Source organism: Lutzomyia longipalpis, chromosome 1 (assembly GCF_024334085.1).
Source record: "Lutzomyia longipalpis isolate SR_M1_2022 chromosome 1, ASM2433408v1".
Taxonomy (NCBI): domain Eukaryota; kingdom Metazoa; phylum Arthropoda; class Insecta; order Diptera; family Psychodidae; genus Lutzomyia; species Lutzomyia longipalpis.
In genome coordinates, this window is record NC_074707.1 from 15,497,420 (window position 1) to 15,511,092 (window position 13,673).

General features: G+C 32.6%; 2 protein-coding genes across 2 annotated transcripts in view; one reads left to right on the forward strand and one right to left on the reverse strand.

Moving 5' to 3' along the window:
- Nucleotides 1-13,673, forward strand: part of LOC129792167 (alkaline phosphatase-like) — a 531,254-nt gene that overhangs the window by 179,393 nt on the left and 338,188 nt on the right. The gene's annotated exons all lie outside the window — the stretch shown is intronic.
- The window catches only part of LOC129786944 (nephrin-like), a 42,103-nt gene that overhangs the window by 4,248 nt on the left and 24,182 nt on the right, over nucleotides 1-13,673 (reverse strand). Inside the window, exons 6-7 of the mRNA XM_055822211.1 lie at nucleotides 9,794-10,066; nucleotides 1,438-1,556 (exon numbers count right to left, since the gene is read on the reverse strand). Coding sequence (XP_055678186.1) covers nucleotides 1,438-1,556; nucleotides 9,794-10,066 — 392 coding nt within the window. The remainder of the gene's footprint in view (nucleotides 1-1,437; nucleotides 1,557-9,793; nucleotides 10,067-13,673) is intronic.

Genomic DNA, 13,673 nt, shown 5'->3' on the forward strand with positions numbered 1-13,673 from the left:
CTCAATACATTTTGAGTTATAAAAAGAACAATTTTTAAAAATTTGTGAATTAAAAATTTTCACGAAAACAAATTTTCATTTTTTATTTACAAAGTGCCCACGTTTGCTTCACCCTCTCCTACACATTTAATGTTTATCTAAAGGGATTCAAAACAATGTCTTACGTGCTTTCGGTGACAAAAGAATTCCCGGAAAATCATCTATAAATAAACTTGAAAAGAGCTTCGAGCTGAAATTTTACTTTCATTGCAAAATCATATTACGCAATCAAAAAAGCTCATTCAAGTTATGTGTAAATGTTTGCAATATTTTTGTGGATCGCTTGAAACTTTTAAAATGAATACAGATGAGCTTTTGATAGATTTATTTAAATATACCTACATTTCGTGGAATTACTGAAAGCCCTTAAAATTAGAACTAAGAACTTTGTAATTACGAGATTTCTCAAAGTGGAATCATTTCCTGGAATTGTCTTGGACGTCTCGGAAAATTATGAATTCTTTAGCATGGATAAAAAAAAATCTTGTTATGGGATTATTAAAATTATTATTATTTAAATGTAAATTAGTAATTAAGAGAAAGAATGTTTGTTTTTAAGTAAGAAATCTGACGTTAGAAATGTTTTTTCTGCATGGAAAATCCGGGAAAATATTAACTCATAATTACAGCCAATGATTTCTCATAATTTAGCTCACCTTCAATATTTACCAATATTTGATTTTTTGTCAGATTTAACCGAAACTGTTGAAGCCAATTTATCATTATGAACAATGAGCTTTTAGCGACAATTTATGTCAATTTTCCTTTGAATTTACAATTTGTTTTTACAGTTCATATGGAAATTAATAAAATCAAATAAATTAGAAAACAATTCAATTTAGAATAAGAGTGTTAAAATTCAATGAAATAATCGAAAAGAAAATTTAAGGTATCTAATATAAGTTTTCAACTGAGGTAAAATTGTAAGAAAATTCGGAAAAACCTATTGATTGGAAATAAACTTTGCCTAGTGTTGAAAGATGTGACTGAATAGTGATTTAATTCTTGCACTAATTTCTAGCCGGTGGGAAAACGATTTTCATACTTTTTCTCAGACAGGATCAAAATCTTACCGGAATGTTCCTTTAAAATTTTAGACATTTAGCGAAGGATAAAATGCTGTCTCTACTAGAACTACATATAAAATAGGTACGCTTAATTCTTCTTTGATTGTGATACAAAGATAGTCCCTTGTGGGATAATATTGGTTATATTGTGCATAACGCGTCCTTTGTATTTGGATCATAAATTGCTATAAAAATTGAACAAAGCGCCGTACTTAATTGCATTTGGCTAAAATGAAGCTTCTCTACGTTCAAACTGATGCCCTTCATACACATTTGGTGTGGAGGTTTAATCTAGGTACGAGAGAATGGAGGAGTGATGATGATTACATACCGTTGCTAAATATGTTTTCCTATCGTCTACCATTCTACCAACCACTTCTGGATCATTTGAGCGCGTATTGTGGTGCGCCGCTGGAGTTTGGGCGGCTGATTTCATTTTGTAGTCAGGATCTGTGAAAAGTCAGAAAATATAAATTAATTAATGTACGTATGTAGGCACTTTATATTTCAATTTTAACTGTGTTATTTAAGTTCAAAACGGGAGCATGAAAAGGAATTTTTTACATTGAAAGATTCATGATATTTTCATTCTAACTTTCATACCAAATATGAATAAATGTTAACTGAAAGTTCAACATTTCTTTTGTAATGAAGTATATATAAAAGTTAGTGCAGGAGCTGTGTTTAGAAAAGCTCAACTGGCTTCAATGATTTTTAATAAACATTGAGAGTATTCTGTAGCTTTTTTTTTGTTACAATATTCTTTCATTCTCAACGTGAGAGCATTGCATACTAAAATAATATTAATTTCTAATATAGAATGATGCGAAACAATTTCACAATTTATCATACTTTCTGCTTGGTAGGAGAAAATAATCATTCACCATGGAGCAGCTTAATTTTCCTCTGCAATGTTACCCTCATTCCCTCAACTCCCACAACTATGCACATGTTAGTGTATATAATACTCTTCAAAGTCAAATGATGCAGGGTGGGTGACAGTGTGGGGGTGGGTCCATAGCCGCATACCCCACATACCCCATCTAAAAACCACTCGAAAACTCTTGGTCTAATTCAACTGTCTCTCTCCAACTCGGGTCTGGGTTGCAGGATCGGAATATTCTTAATTGTATTTGCATATGGAAATTATATGAGTTCAACACAAAACACGACTTGCAGAGGTCTGCGATTGAAGCAGCTCGCCGACAATTAATTTCTTGTGCACCCTGCACTTTACACAATTACATAAAAGCTTTTTATTCAAATGGAAATGACTCGATTTTTACCAAGAGAGTTTGCATATTTTACATCAAGCACCAAACATGTTTCTCAATAGTTTAACTTTTATGATATTCCATGTAAAATATACTTTTTATATAAATATGACTTATTTAGCTGCCTGGTTTTTTTGGCATTTAAAAAGACACAAATGTGGAAGGAAAAATTCGTATTTTGTATAAAGTTTGTGTAAAATGATGTAAAGATTAATTTATATAAAAAGTTTTTTTTTTTAAACTTGAGGCTTATAGAGCGAATTTATATGTTTTTATTATCAGAGGTGTACTCAGAAATCTATTCAAAGGACCTTCAGAGAAAACAAATTTTTATTTTAATTAAAAAAAAACCTAAATACGGGTTAAAAAAAAAAGGAATTTACGTTTTTTGAGTTAGAAACTTTTAAGAAATTACTTTAAATCTAACGTTTAACGTTTTTTCATCTTGTGTAATTGTTCTTTTCAAGCATTTGACATTCTGTATTTTAACGTTTAAAGTTTCTTTTTTAAACGTCTTTAAACGTCGAATTTCTTTCTGAAGCTTCACACTTTCTTCTTTTAACGTGTCTTCTCTGTCGTTTGACGTTTCTTTTCTAAAGTTTGACATTTTTTTTACCGTTTAACATTTCAAACTGTTTTCGTTTTTTTCTTAAGTTTGAAAGACTCTCTTTTATATACATTTACTCTCTAATTTAATTAAAATTATTTCAATGCTTGACGTTTATTTTCTAACGTTTGGCGATTTTTGTCTAACTTGTTAATCGGCAGCTTTTGTAAATATTCCGGCACAGGCTTCTAATTCTGTAAACTTATACACAGCCACAGTGTAAGCCCGGCCCTCATTATTTTCCTATAGCCTAAAAACTACTTGAAACTCACTTGTTTTCCCATATAAACTTGAGTTTATCCTCTGTAGATGAGCAAAAGAAAATTGTAGAAAATTTTCAAGGGAAAATCCCCTAAATGTGTGTGAAAACGCGTTCTGTATAAAAAAGGATGTGGTAAGTTCCACCCAGCACAGAAAGTTTTAATTGAACCGAGTGAGAGCGAGAGAGGACTTGAAAATTCAATGATGCGTCGTCATTTAGTCCTCAACGGACTATATATGCCTCTAAGGTTTTCTTTTCTCCCATCAAGACGAATAAATGAGTTTTCTTTTTTTTTTTTTTACAAGAGTGGATTTTCCTTTCATACAAACCATTTTCATTCTTCGTGTGGGCGGTTTATATGGACCGAAAGTATAACTATATATGGGGATATATGTATAGGGAAGTGTTTGTTCAATGCCAAAGATATAAAGCAGGATAAATTGAATGAATTTCTGCCAATATTAGACAAAAAGCAATAATCATGATTGAAAGATGAGACTGTGGCATTTCTTTTGGGACCATATTTCCATTTATTGAATAGCCAACGGGGGGTGGAATGGGGTGGGCAGGGCAACAACAATTGATTAGCAGACTGTGGGGGTGTATGAGAATGAATTGAAAAACACTGTGAATACCATAAAATTCATCTAAATTAGCCATCAAGTTCAACAAGCAATAAATTACACGAAGACAAGAATAAATTATCGCAATACTTGAATTTATCTTATTGAACCGGAAGCTACAAACTAATTAATTAAACTTCAATTACACAGACGTATATATCTCTGATATGAAATGCATTTAAGTCATTCATCTCACATAATGGTCAATAAACATGGAAGGAGTGATTGAGATCTATTGTGGATTCCTTATTCTCGAAGAAAGACAACCGTTTTGTTTTCAAGAATTTAGCATTATAAAACACTGAAGCATATGCTTTATATACATAAGAATTTATGAGTTAAAATGGGGGCGTGGTTTTATAATTTTTTGAAAAATATTTTCCGATTTTCTCAGCAAATTCTAGTGCGAAAAAATTAGGTTTTATTGACTTTTTGATTGATTTATTTGAAATTTGTGAAGTCAAATTTCAAAGTTGTCTAGAAAAGTAATTTTTCAACTAAAATTGTTAAAATTTTGCTTAAGAAGTTCAAAAATTCTTCCTATAACCGAATCCATTTAGTTTTTGTGTAATGAACTCAAAAGGCACAGCAAAGAAAATTTTCTGAGCGTATTAAATACAGAATTATGGAAAAATCTGACTTAAATTATATGTATTTTTTAATTATTTTTCTCTAGCTATGTACTTTGAAAGCTTAAAATAAATAGACTCCTTTTTCAAAGCTTTTTTATAGATAAAATAAAATAAATTAACCCTTTGTTTAACTACATGGTTCACATAAGAGTTACAGTGTAGCACAAATAATATTATGGTTAATGATGGGCAATACAAAAATCATTTTTGGATGTAAAGCTCCCCTGAGCCTATCGAACCATTCCCACCTATTACACATTGAGCCTAAAATTTAGGTTTAAACATGGCAAATTTCAGCAGACACACAAATATCGTTCTCTAATTAGCATTTTAGATGGGAAAATTGATAAAATTGCGGACGGATTTATGTTTCGAGATTGAAGTTGTCATTATTTTTGGCAAATATTATCCTCCAGCCCAATCCTGCCACTCCTCCTGTGCCCAACTTCCCAGCCAACATTCTGTGGTGGCACGAATATTGTAGAAATATTCAGTGGAGCGTTTCGGCAGTGAATTTGGTTGTTTTTGTGGTATGCGACACCACTTCGATTTATGCTGTTGCCATCAATCATGATTCGTCTGGATTAGAAATATCGAAACTGTATCGTAGTCCCATATATTAAATCTATACACGTATAGCTAATTCTGTGGGTAGGAATTCATGACAAATGCCATGGATTTGTCCTCAATTTCACTTTACTTTCTTTTTACATTTTTTTCCGTTCCCTTTTCCCCCACCCCCATCATGCTCCCCTTCACGCAAAACCCCTAACACAAATGTTCCAACAGAGAGAAGATGAGCTTTTTCTCTACGATATTTCCATTTTCTATGTATATACGAACGATGTGACACACACCAATGAGAGTAATACAACTCAACGAAGAAAAAAAAACATTCTCCTCAGCATTACAATCACATTTTGAATGTTTAACATGAAAATTGTTTGTACATAATTTACTTCATTTTTCTCCATCAACTTCACAAGAAGTGATAAGATTGTCCTGGTGGGAAAATTGATTTTCTCTCGCTGTTATACGAATAGAAATTTTAGAGCTGTTGTGGAAAGAATTCTTTTCTCCCTCGGCTTTTGTTAGGAGGAAATTGGCCTTTGTATGTAAAGTTTTTTCTATGGAAAAAGTTTATGCTTTTACGAGGTAAATTGTCGCTTCGCTCCAATTTTCCTCGCCCCGCTTCGCGGGGGGTTTTGCGCTTCGCGCAAATTTTAGAGAGAAAAAATTGTGATGATTTATAAGTATGATTGGGCACACTCATCAATCTCAAAAGAAAAATTTGCAAAGCGAAGAAATCATTTTCATACAACATTTCCGGCGTCAAATTCAAAAATTCGCAAAAAAAGCATGAGAGTTATATGGGGGCTACCTGAAGGGGGGCTTCGGGGGGGAAATGGATACGGCCACTCGAAACCGCCTGATATAAGGAGCCTCTGTACCAAATTTCATCGCGATCGGACAAACGGTGTAGATTTGTATAGCCGAACACGACTGATTACCAACAAACAGACCTTTCTTTATTATATAGATAGATTATTCATATTGAGCGTGTGGTACAAGAGAGAAAAAAACGAATATTTACAGCTAACGTTCAGAGAGATTAAAATTTTCTCATAGAGATTTTCCTCGAAGATTTATACGCTACCATTTTTATTGGAATTTAATTTACTATTTCAAAATAATTAATTATTTTTTTTAAGATTTTATTTTCTTCATTCAATTTTTTTTGTGAATTGTGTTGACTTTGAGAGCATAAAAAGCTCATAAAGAATTTTTAATATCAAAAAATTCGAGTAGATTCAGTTAAAAGAAAAGTCTTAGAACTTCTCACGCGAAACTTTAAGAATTTTTGGTCAAACTTGACAAAAATTTCAACAAAAAATCGTAAAAATTGACCTTCTAATAAAAATTTCATTAAAATCATCACAGAATTGACTTTTCTAGAGAATTTTGAAATAATAGTTTTCCTGAAAATATCAAAGAATTCTTTGGCATATTTGGAGGTAAAGCTCACTACATATACTGAAAAAGCTCCAGCGTGAGTTATTCTACAAAAACTTTAGCTTTCCCTTCTTTCTGTGGTTAAGAAGAATACATATTGATAACCTTTAGTATGAGCATAATAAAATAAAAGTTTCTGTTGAATTAGTTGGTATTTCCATTAATAATACAAATATCTCCTGTCACGGTAACCAAAATGCTTTAATTATTCCCTTTTCCATTTTACACAACATCCTGTAAAACTTTGTATACTACATACACCTACATACTTGGGAATTTTGTCTATATTTACTCAAAGAAATGCATTTATGCTGTTTGTCCCAAATGCCACGGAAGCACCCGATAAAACTTTGCAACAGAGAATGATTGACAAAGTGAAATTTGGGTCTCTCTGCATTGCATGCAAAGCCATGAGACAGAGCTTTCAGTGGTGCACAAGTTATTCAATGTTCAAAGGAGGTGTACATGGGGGAGCTGGGAGGCGAGTGGGGGAGGACTTTTGAACTTATGTCTATACTGAAATTCAAGCAGATCGAGAGGCATTATTTAATAATTCCATGACTGAAAAGTTTTATTGTATAAATTATGAAGTTGCAAGTTGTATCCACTTCTTTGACACTGGGAAACCCCTAAAGGGGTAGCAAGAGGGGGTGGTAGGTAGCTATGTATATAGGGAATATCATCCAGAGAGTGTCGGGTGGTACATTGCGAAAAGGATTGAACGCAGATAAAATGAAGGCGAGAGCTCGAGGAAGCATTAGTTTGTGGCAGTTGAAAGGATAAATCTGTACAATTCACTGAATATATACGATGGCACGCGGAAGTTTTGGCGGATGGGTGGAGGGGGTGGGGTGGTAGATTTTGAGTCAAGAAGTATTTTGGCATATATAAATACACAACGCGTTGTACACCAGGATATTTCAGTCAATGTCGAGATGAGAAAGTTTTCTTTCTCCTCTTGCAGCGTTATTCTCAATTACACTTGTTAGTAATTTGGTTCATCTAAATGTACGCTGTGTTCATGTATCCGTTTCTAGTATATAAATTATTTTATGTGCTGAATAAATATAAATTAATGTTCATCATCTGAATTCCCCATGGATATATGTATGTGTTGGGGGGTGAGTGGATGGGGTGGTGGTAAAAAAAGGGGGAGGAAATTGTTGTTGTTGGTGCAAAGAGACTGGATGAGAATTTGTAATAGTCACACCAGTAAATCAAGGTGCCAGACACGGCGCGCGAATGAAAAACTCACAAGGATATTCCGTTCATCCTTCACGTGGGTGGACTTATGGGATGAAACATGGCAAGTCGATGGTGGGTGCAGTGCTGAATTCCAAAGGAATCAGGGGATGTTCTCATATACCAGCAAAAACAATATAATTTCTTTTCGAGCAAAAACTATGTATGTTGTGGTTCCCTATATATACCTAGTACATATAGTGCCAAATCCAACACACGCTTTTTTTTTGTTTTCTCAACTGTAGTGTTGTTAATTTGGCTGATATTTTTGTAATAGATTTGTTTATTTATTCGTTTTTTTTTGTTGGTATTTTGTATGCCTAATTTAAGCACAAAGCATAGGTTTAGTTTTAAAAAGAGATATGAAATTGAAATAAATAATAATTTTTATGAAAATAAAGGATTATTTTGTTTGAAAAATAGATTTAAAATAATCTCTAAAATTCTAATTAATTTGAAATTGAATTTATGGAATTTATGCATTATATCCCCATAAGGGGTTCCATACTTGTCCTAGAATTAAAAAAAAATCTTTTTTTTTAATAAAGTGAAAATGTCTTGAAGATTTTTTTTTTAAAAATGAATTTTTATAAAGATGTTGAGAATCTAAAAAAAAATTCTCTGCGTAGTATCAAGCATCCTAGAATTAAACCGCTTAACTGTTTTTAATATTTCTATCATGAAAATAAATTCAATGACGTAGAACGAAAAAATAATTGTAGAAAAAAGTTAGTTGGATTCGTTGAATTTTTTTTTGAATCAGATAAAATTTTTCCTGTCATATCTGTCCCTTTAGATGCTTGAAACATTTGAGCTGATGTTTCGTCGATAAGTTTTGATGGGAATTTATTATAAAGAGATTTTTCTTTTCGAAGAAATTATCTTTAAGGATTAAATCCGAATGGATCTGTTACGGAAATCTACCAAAAAAGAAATTGAGTCATGGAGAAATATTTTAAATTTTTTTTCAAAAAGTCATTGCCAAAGCTAACCAATGAAACACCAACAGAAATGTTTCACGCATTGAATAAGTTTAAAAGAAATACAATAGTGACGTCATTTTTTACATTTTGGCAAATTTTTTGACAGATTGAAATGTCAATTTTGTTTAATGATTTTTAACCCCTTTTGCGCCCGAATGCAACATTGAAACATTGTCGTACTTGATATCACGATATTTAAGTTGTGGATATTCTGGGGGGACATTTCTTAGTTGAAATGTTTTCTTTGCACTTTTGCGCATAAATTGTACGCATTTCTAACTTGAAAAAATATTTAAATTAAATAAAATGACAGCGTATGATCCAATGTACTTGAAAGGGTTAATTCTTATTGATCATTTACAAGGTTACGCGTATACTGATTATTTCCTCGAATGAGGTCACAACTGAAGCGAATAAATTCCTTTCATGATTATTGAGGTATGTAACCTTTTAGCATTTTAAAACGCTTTTAGTTAATCTTTTTTCCCATTAATACAAAAATGCCATTTAATTACAATCGGATATATTTTATACGTGGATAAAGTGTCACAGAGGCCAATAATTAATAGATAAACAATGTTAATTTGTACCTTATATATTAATACATATTTACAAATTTATTAAATTGTTGGAATGAAAATATTTTTGCAAAAAACATATTTTTTCATTGCATGAGAAAATTATTATAAATTGGTGACAATGTTAATTAAAAGATTGTTATGGATTTTATTCAATTACTGTTTATGAATATTAATTGAATATTTATTTGGTTTAATTGATAGAAAGTATCGAGAAAATACATATAAATGTATATAGTTTGGGAATTTCATTATTTTTATGGGAGAAATACGTATAGAAAGTGGGTAGAATGAATTGAGAAATATTATACTCTAGAGGTAGTACAGCAGAGAGTGTTTCAAGAGGACAAAATAATAGTATATAAAAGAGAAGCTGGTAGTGGGATTTGTGCACAGTGCATTGGATGTTCTTTGGGGGTTAAAGGGAGGTAGTGTAGCGTGTTAGATATCAATGGAAATATTTACAAACTCACCTTCATTGTATGGTACAACATCGGGATTCTTCTCATCGTACAAATCCTCAGATTGACTCAGTGGCAAGGAAATTTTCTCCTTGATCGGCAAATTCCCTGGACGTGTCATGTTGTTGTTTTTGTTCTTATGCTGGTGATGATGGAGGTTATATGTTGTCCCGTTGCGCAGCCTCAAGATGTACATAACCACCCCAATGCATACTAATACTGTTAGCACACCGATAAATATTGCAACTGATAGTATCGACGCTAATTCGAATTGATTGTGCTTCCCTGCAAAAGGGATATAATGTCATAACATATTACTATTTTAACGGTATATAAATGCAATTTCTATTTTGAATAATAAATACATTGCAAATTATCATGCGAATCGATATTAATTACTCTTGTCATATCGTTCTTCGCCCCATTCACAAAATATTGCACACACAAAGTATTTGTATATAGCACACACAAAGTACCCAGCCCACCACATAACTCGCACCCATATTTTAGCCACGTGAAATTTGCATCATCCTGTGAGCGGTGCTTTTTAGTGGGGCACCGCATCCGGAAATTTACCCTGGACCAGGGGGATTTGGGGCTGTCCCGGGGGCAGTGCGGGAGAGTAGTGGAGGGCATATGGTGGCACACCTTTCGATTTAATTTATTGCACTCAATGGAACGACAATCGAAATCATTGCTGAATGTTCTCTTTGTTTTTTTCCGCATTTGTGTCCCAATCAAAATAAAAGATACACACACACGCATTTATATAGAAAATTATATATAAAATTAATTCAATCGGAATTGTTGTAGGTACTTAATTCAATATACATATACATGGAAATTTATTTGGAAATCCTCCATATAACCCCCGCATCCCGGGTACATAAACATCCAATCATACATGTACATTATATGGGTACCTATACAACTTTTTTTTAGTATATAGATTCCAAATATGAGCACCTTTTATTCGAAGCTGTACCCGCTTCCAATCAGTTTTGTTTATTGTGCCAACCAACAATTTGTTATTTGAGCATTGAAATTCAATTAATTTTTTTTTCCTGCAAATTATACCGCTTTTTCATGGGTCTATTAAATAAATAATTAAAAGGATTATCCTTCAAATGCACGGCGGGTATTATATAATGAGTTATGCAAGTGAAAATATTCCATTTTATTTCCTAAATGTAAATATGTGAGATTTTTTAATTGGCTTTTTCACTTCCTTTCAGCTATTTTCAGTTTAATTTTTTTTGTTTTAAATTTTTTACGCGTTTCTTCATAATGTGAATGCTATAGTGTTAAAAAATGAATGCTATTGTTTTTTTTCTGTTGTTTTAAGGAGATTTGGGTTATTTAAATGAAATTGAATTTATGAATTAAATGTTTGTTTTGAAGAAGAATAGTAAGTATGTGAATTCTAATTAGGATTTTTTCGGGATTTTTAGTGATATTTCGTTGGATATTTTCTTAATCTTTTTAATATCTTGGATTTAGTAAATTACTATCAATCTATTTTTTATATCAACGTTTTTAAACACCGAAATTGTGTCAATATAAGTTCAGAAATATACTAAACATTTAGTAAAATTTACTACTTAAGTATGGCTTTAGTTTTTTAAATTCGGCCTTAATATTTAGCACTAGGCCTAAGTTTTTTAAGTCAGGCTTCAATTTTTTAACCTCAGGATTAAGTTTTTTAAGCTGGACTAAATTTCTAAACTGGGCCTAAGTTTCTTGAGCCTAAAACTTAAGTTTTACAAGGTGACTCAAAAGCTTAAAACTTCAAAATTCTGTTCTTGAAATCTTATGCCTGTCCCAAAAAATTATAGTCTAACTAAAAATAATTATGTCTAGCTTAAGAAATGAACTAAGTTGATCTTAGTAGTGAATTTTACCCATTTATGATCAAACCAAGATATAATTCGTCTCTTTTCATGAAAAACTATGAATTTAACATTAACAATATTCTATAAAAATCATCCTAAGAGATTTTACAAACATCAAAGAATAAATATATTTTACGAAAACATAATTTTACCTGTGCGGTAAATATGTTCTTTTTATAGTTTTCCCAGAACGAAAACTCATTTCCTTCTTTTTCCTCGTTTCATCACTGAGAGACAAGGGGGCAAAAAAAGCCCATGAAGAATTTAAAGAAAATAATATTTCTCTCTTCATTCGCCCTCATTTTCGGGGGGAGTTCCATTATTTTTCTCTTTAGCAGATCTTCGCACTCTCATTGTGACCTTTTTTTCGGAAGTTGGTTATAAAATGTACACACAACCTTGATTACAAAGAATCACAGTGTGGGAAAAATTTTTGTCTCTTTGTCCACCTTTTTGACTTCCAAAAGCCATTCACCATGCAATTCTCATAGCATTTTCCTTTGCCGTCTGTTTTTTTTTGCTTTCTTTCTTTTACCCATTCTCCCAAAATTGCTACCACCCCCGAGCTTCTGGTGTGGGGGTGGAGTGAGAGACGTTTTTTTTGTGTGTGTCTACGTCCCTTTGCTACCTCTCTCAAATGGTGGAGATGAAGAAAAGAAGCGAATCGGGAGGTGAAATAAAAAAGTACACGAAAAAATTTACATCAAAAGCTCTCCCATCTACCCCGGGAGCTTTTTCTCGTTTTTTTTCGGTATTTTCTCTCCTTTTTTTGTGCGGATGAAGTGCTAAGTCCCATTTGTGAGTGCTGAAGAGAATATATAGAAGAATTGGTACGCACGTGTAAAATTAAAAGGATGCTACCACATTTCCTCCGGGGGCGGGTCACACTTTTAAAGGAACCTCTGAACCACATAGACTGTGACGGAGGGAGGGAGTATTATCCCACGGAATAGGGGAAGATTGGTAAATGGGTGGTATAAGGTGTATTAATTCGTTTTAAACGCATGACAAATGAAGCGTAAGAAAAATGCTGCGGTAGAATTTTAAATAGTCCCTCATTAACATTCATAAACCAAAACTCATTAAATCGTTCCTCCCTTTGATCTAACTATTTTTGCTAATGCTACCAGGAATGCTGCTACGCTATGTGCCATGCTATATGCGGGAGACAAGCACCTTTTGAGTGGAAGGGGGCTGACAAAGTTGCTATTTATGGTGAATGTCAAACGAAAAACTTTTTCCCGCACTGAGAATGTTGATTTTTCTCAGAGTCCTTCTCTAATGCGCATTATATTGCTTGGTGATTGTTAGCATTGGCATTACTTTTTGGAAAAAGAGAGGAGAAGGATGTATTTATTCGGGGATCAAAGTTAAGGCTGAAGAGCTTCAAGGGGTTCGTTTTGTATTTGAGGATGCTCTTATTTGGATTTTTCTATAAAGGCACCCAAGTATCATTTTGTTGCTATTTATGTCATACTTGAAATAAATACAAGTCAACTAAATTTAATTTTAAAGTTTTTTGTTTAAATAACTACTTAGGCAGGTAGTCTGCTTAACTTTTAATCATTTCCTGAGCTTTTAGGGACTGTATGAATGTATGTTAGTTTCAATGTAATAAAAAGCTCACTTGATCAAGTTTCTTTTAATTATTAACTTTTCGTTATAAAAATATTGATGTAGGTAGCAATTAAATCTCTGTAAGAATAAATACTTTTACAATGTTCTTTGATCTAACATCAACATAATTCCATGGCAATAATTAAAATATCCCCCTATATAATGCTCCCTTTGGGGTCAAACGTGGCAGACGATGCTCTCAATACTTAGAACACTGAAGAACACAACATTTCTCATTGCTTTAACCTTAGCTTATATCCGGAATGAAGTTCATTTTTATTCATTCCTCGTTTCCGTCGTTACTGTATTTTTTATCAGCCATTACACATTGGTCTGTGACTTGCTGGGAGACTATTATCTTCTTCATGGTTTCAGCTTCCTAT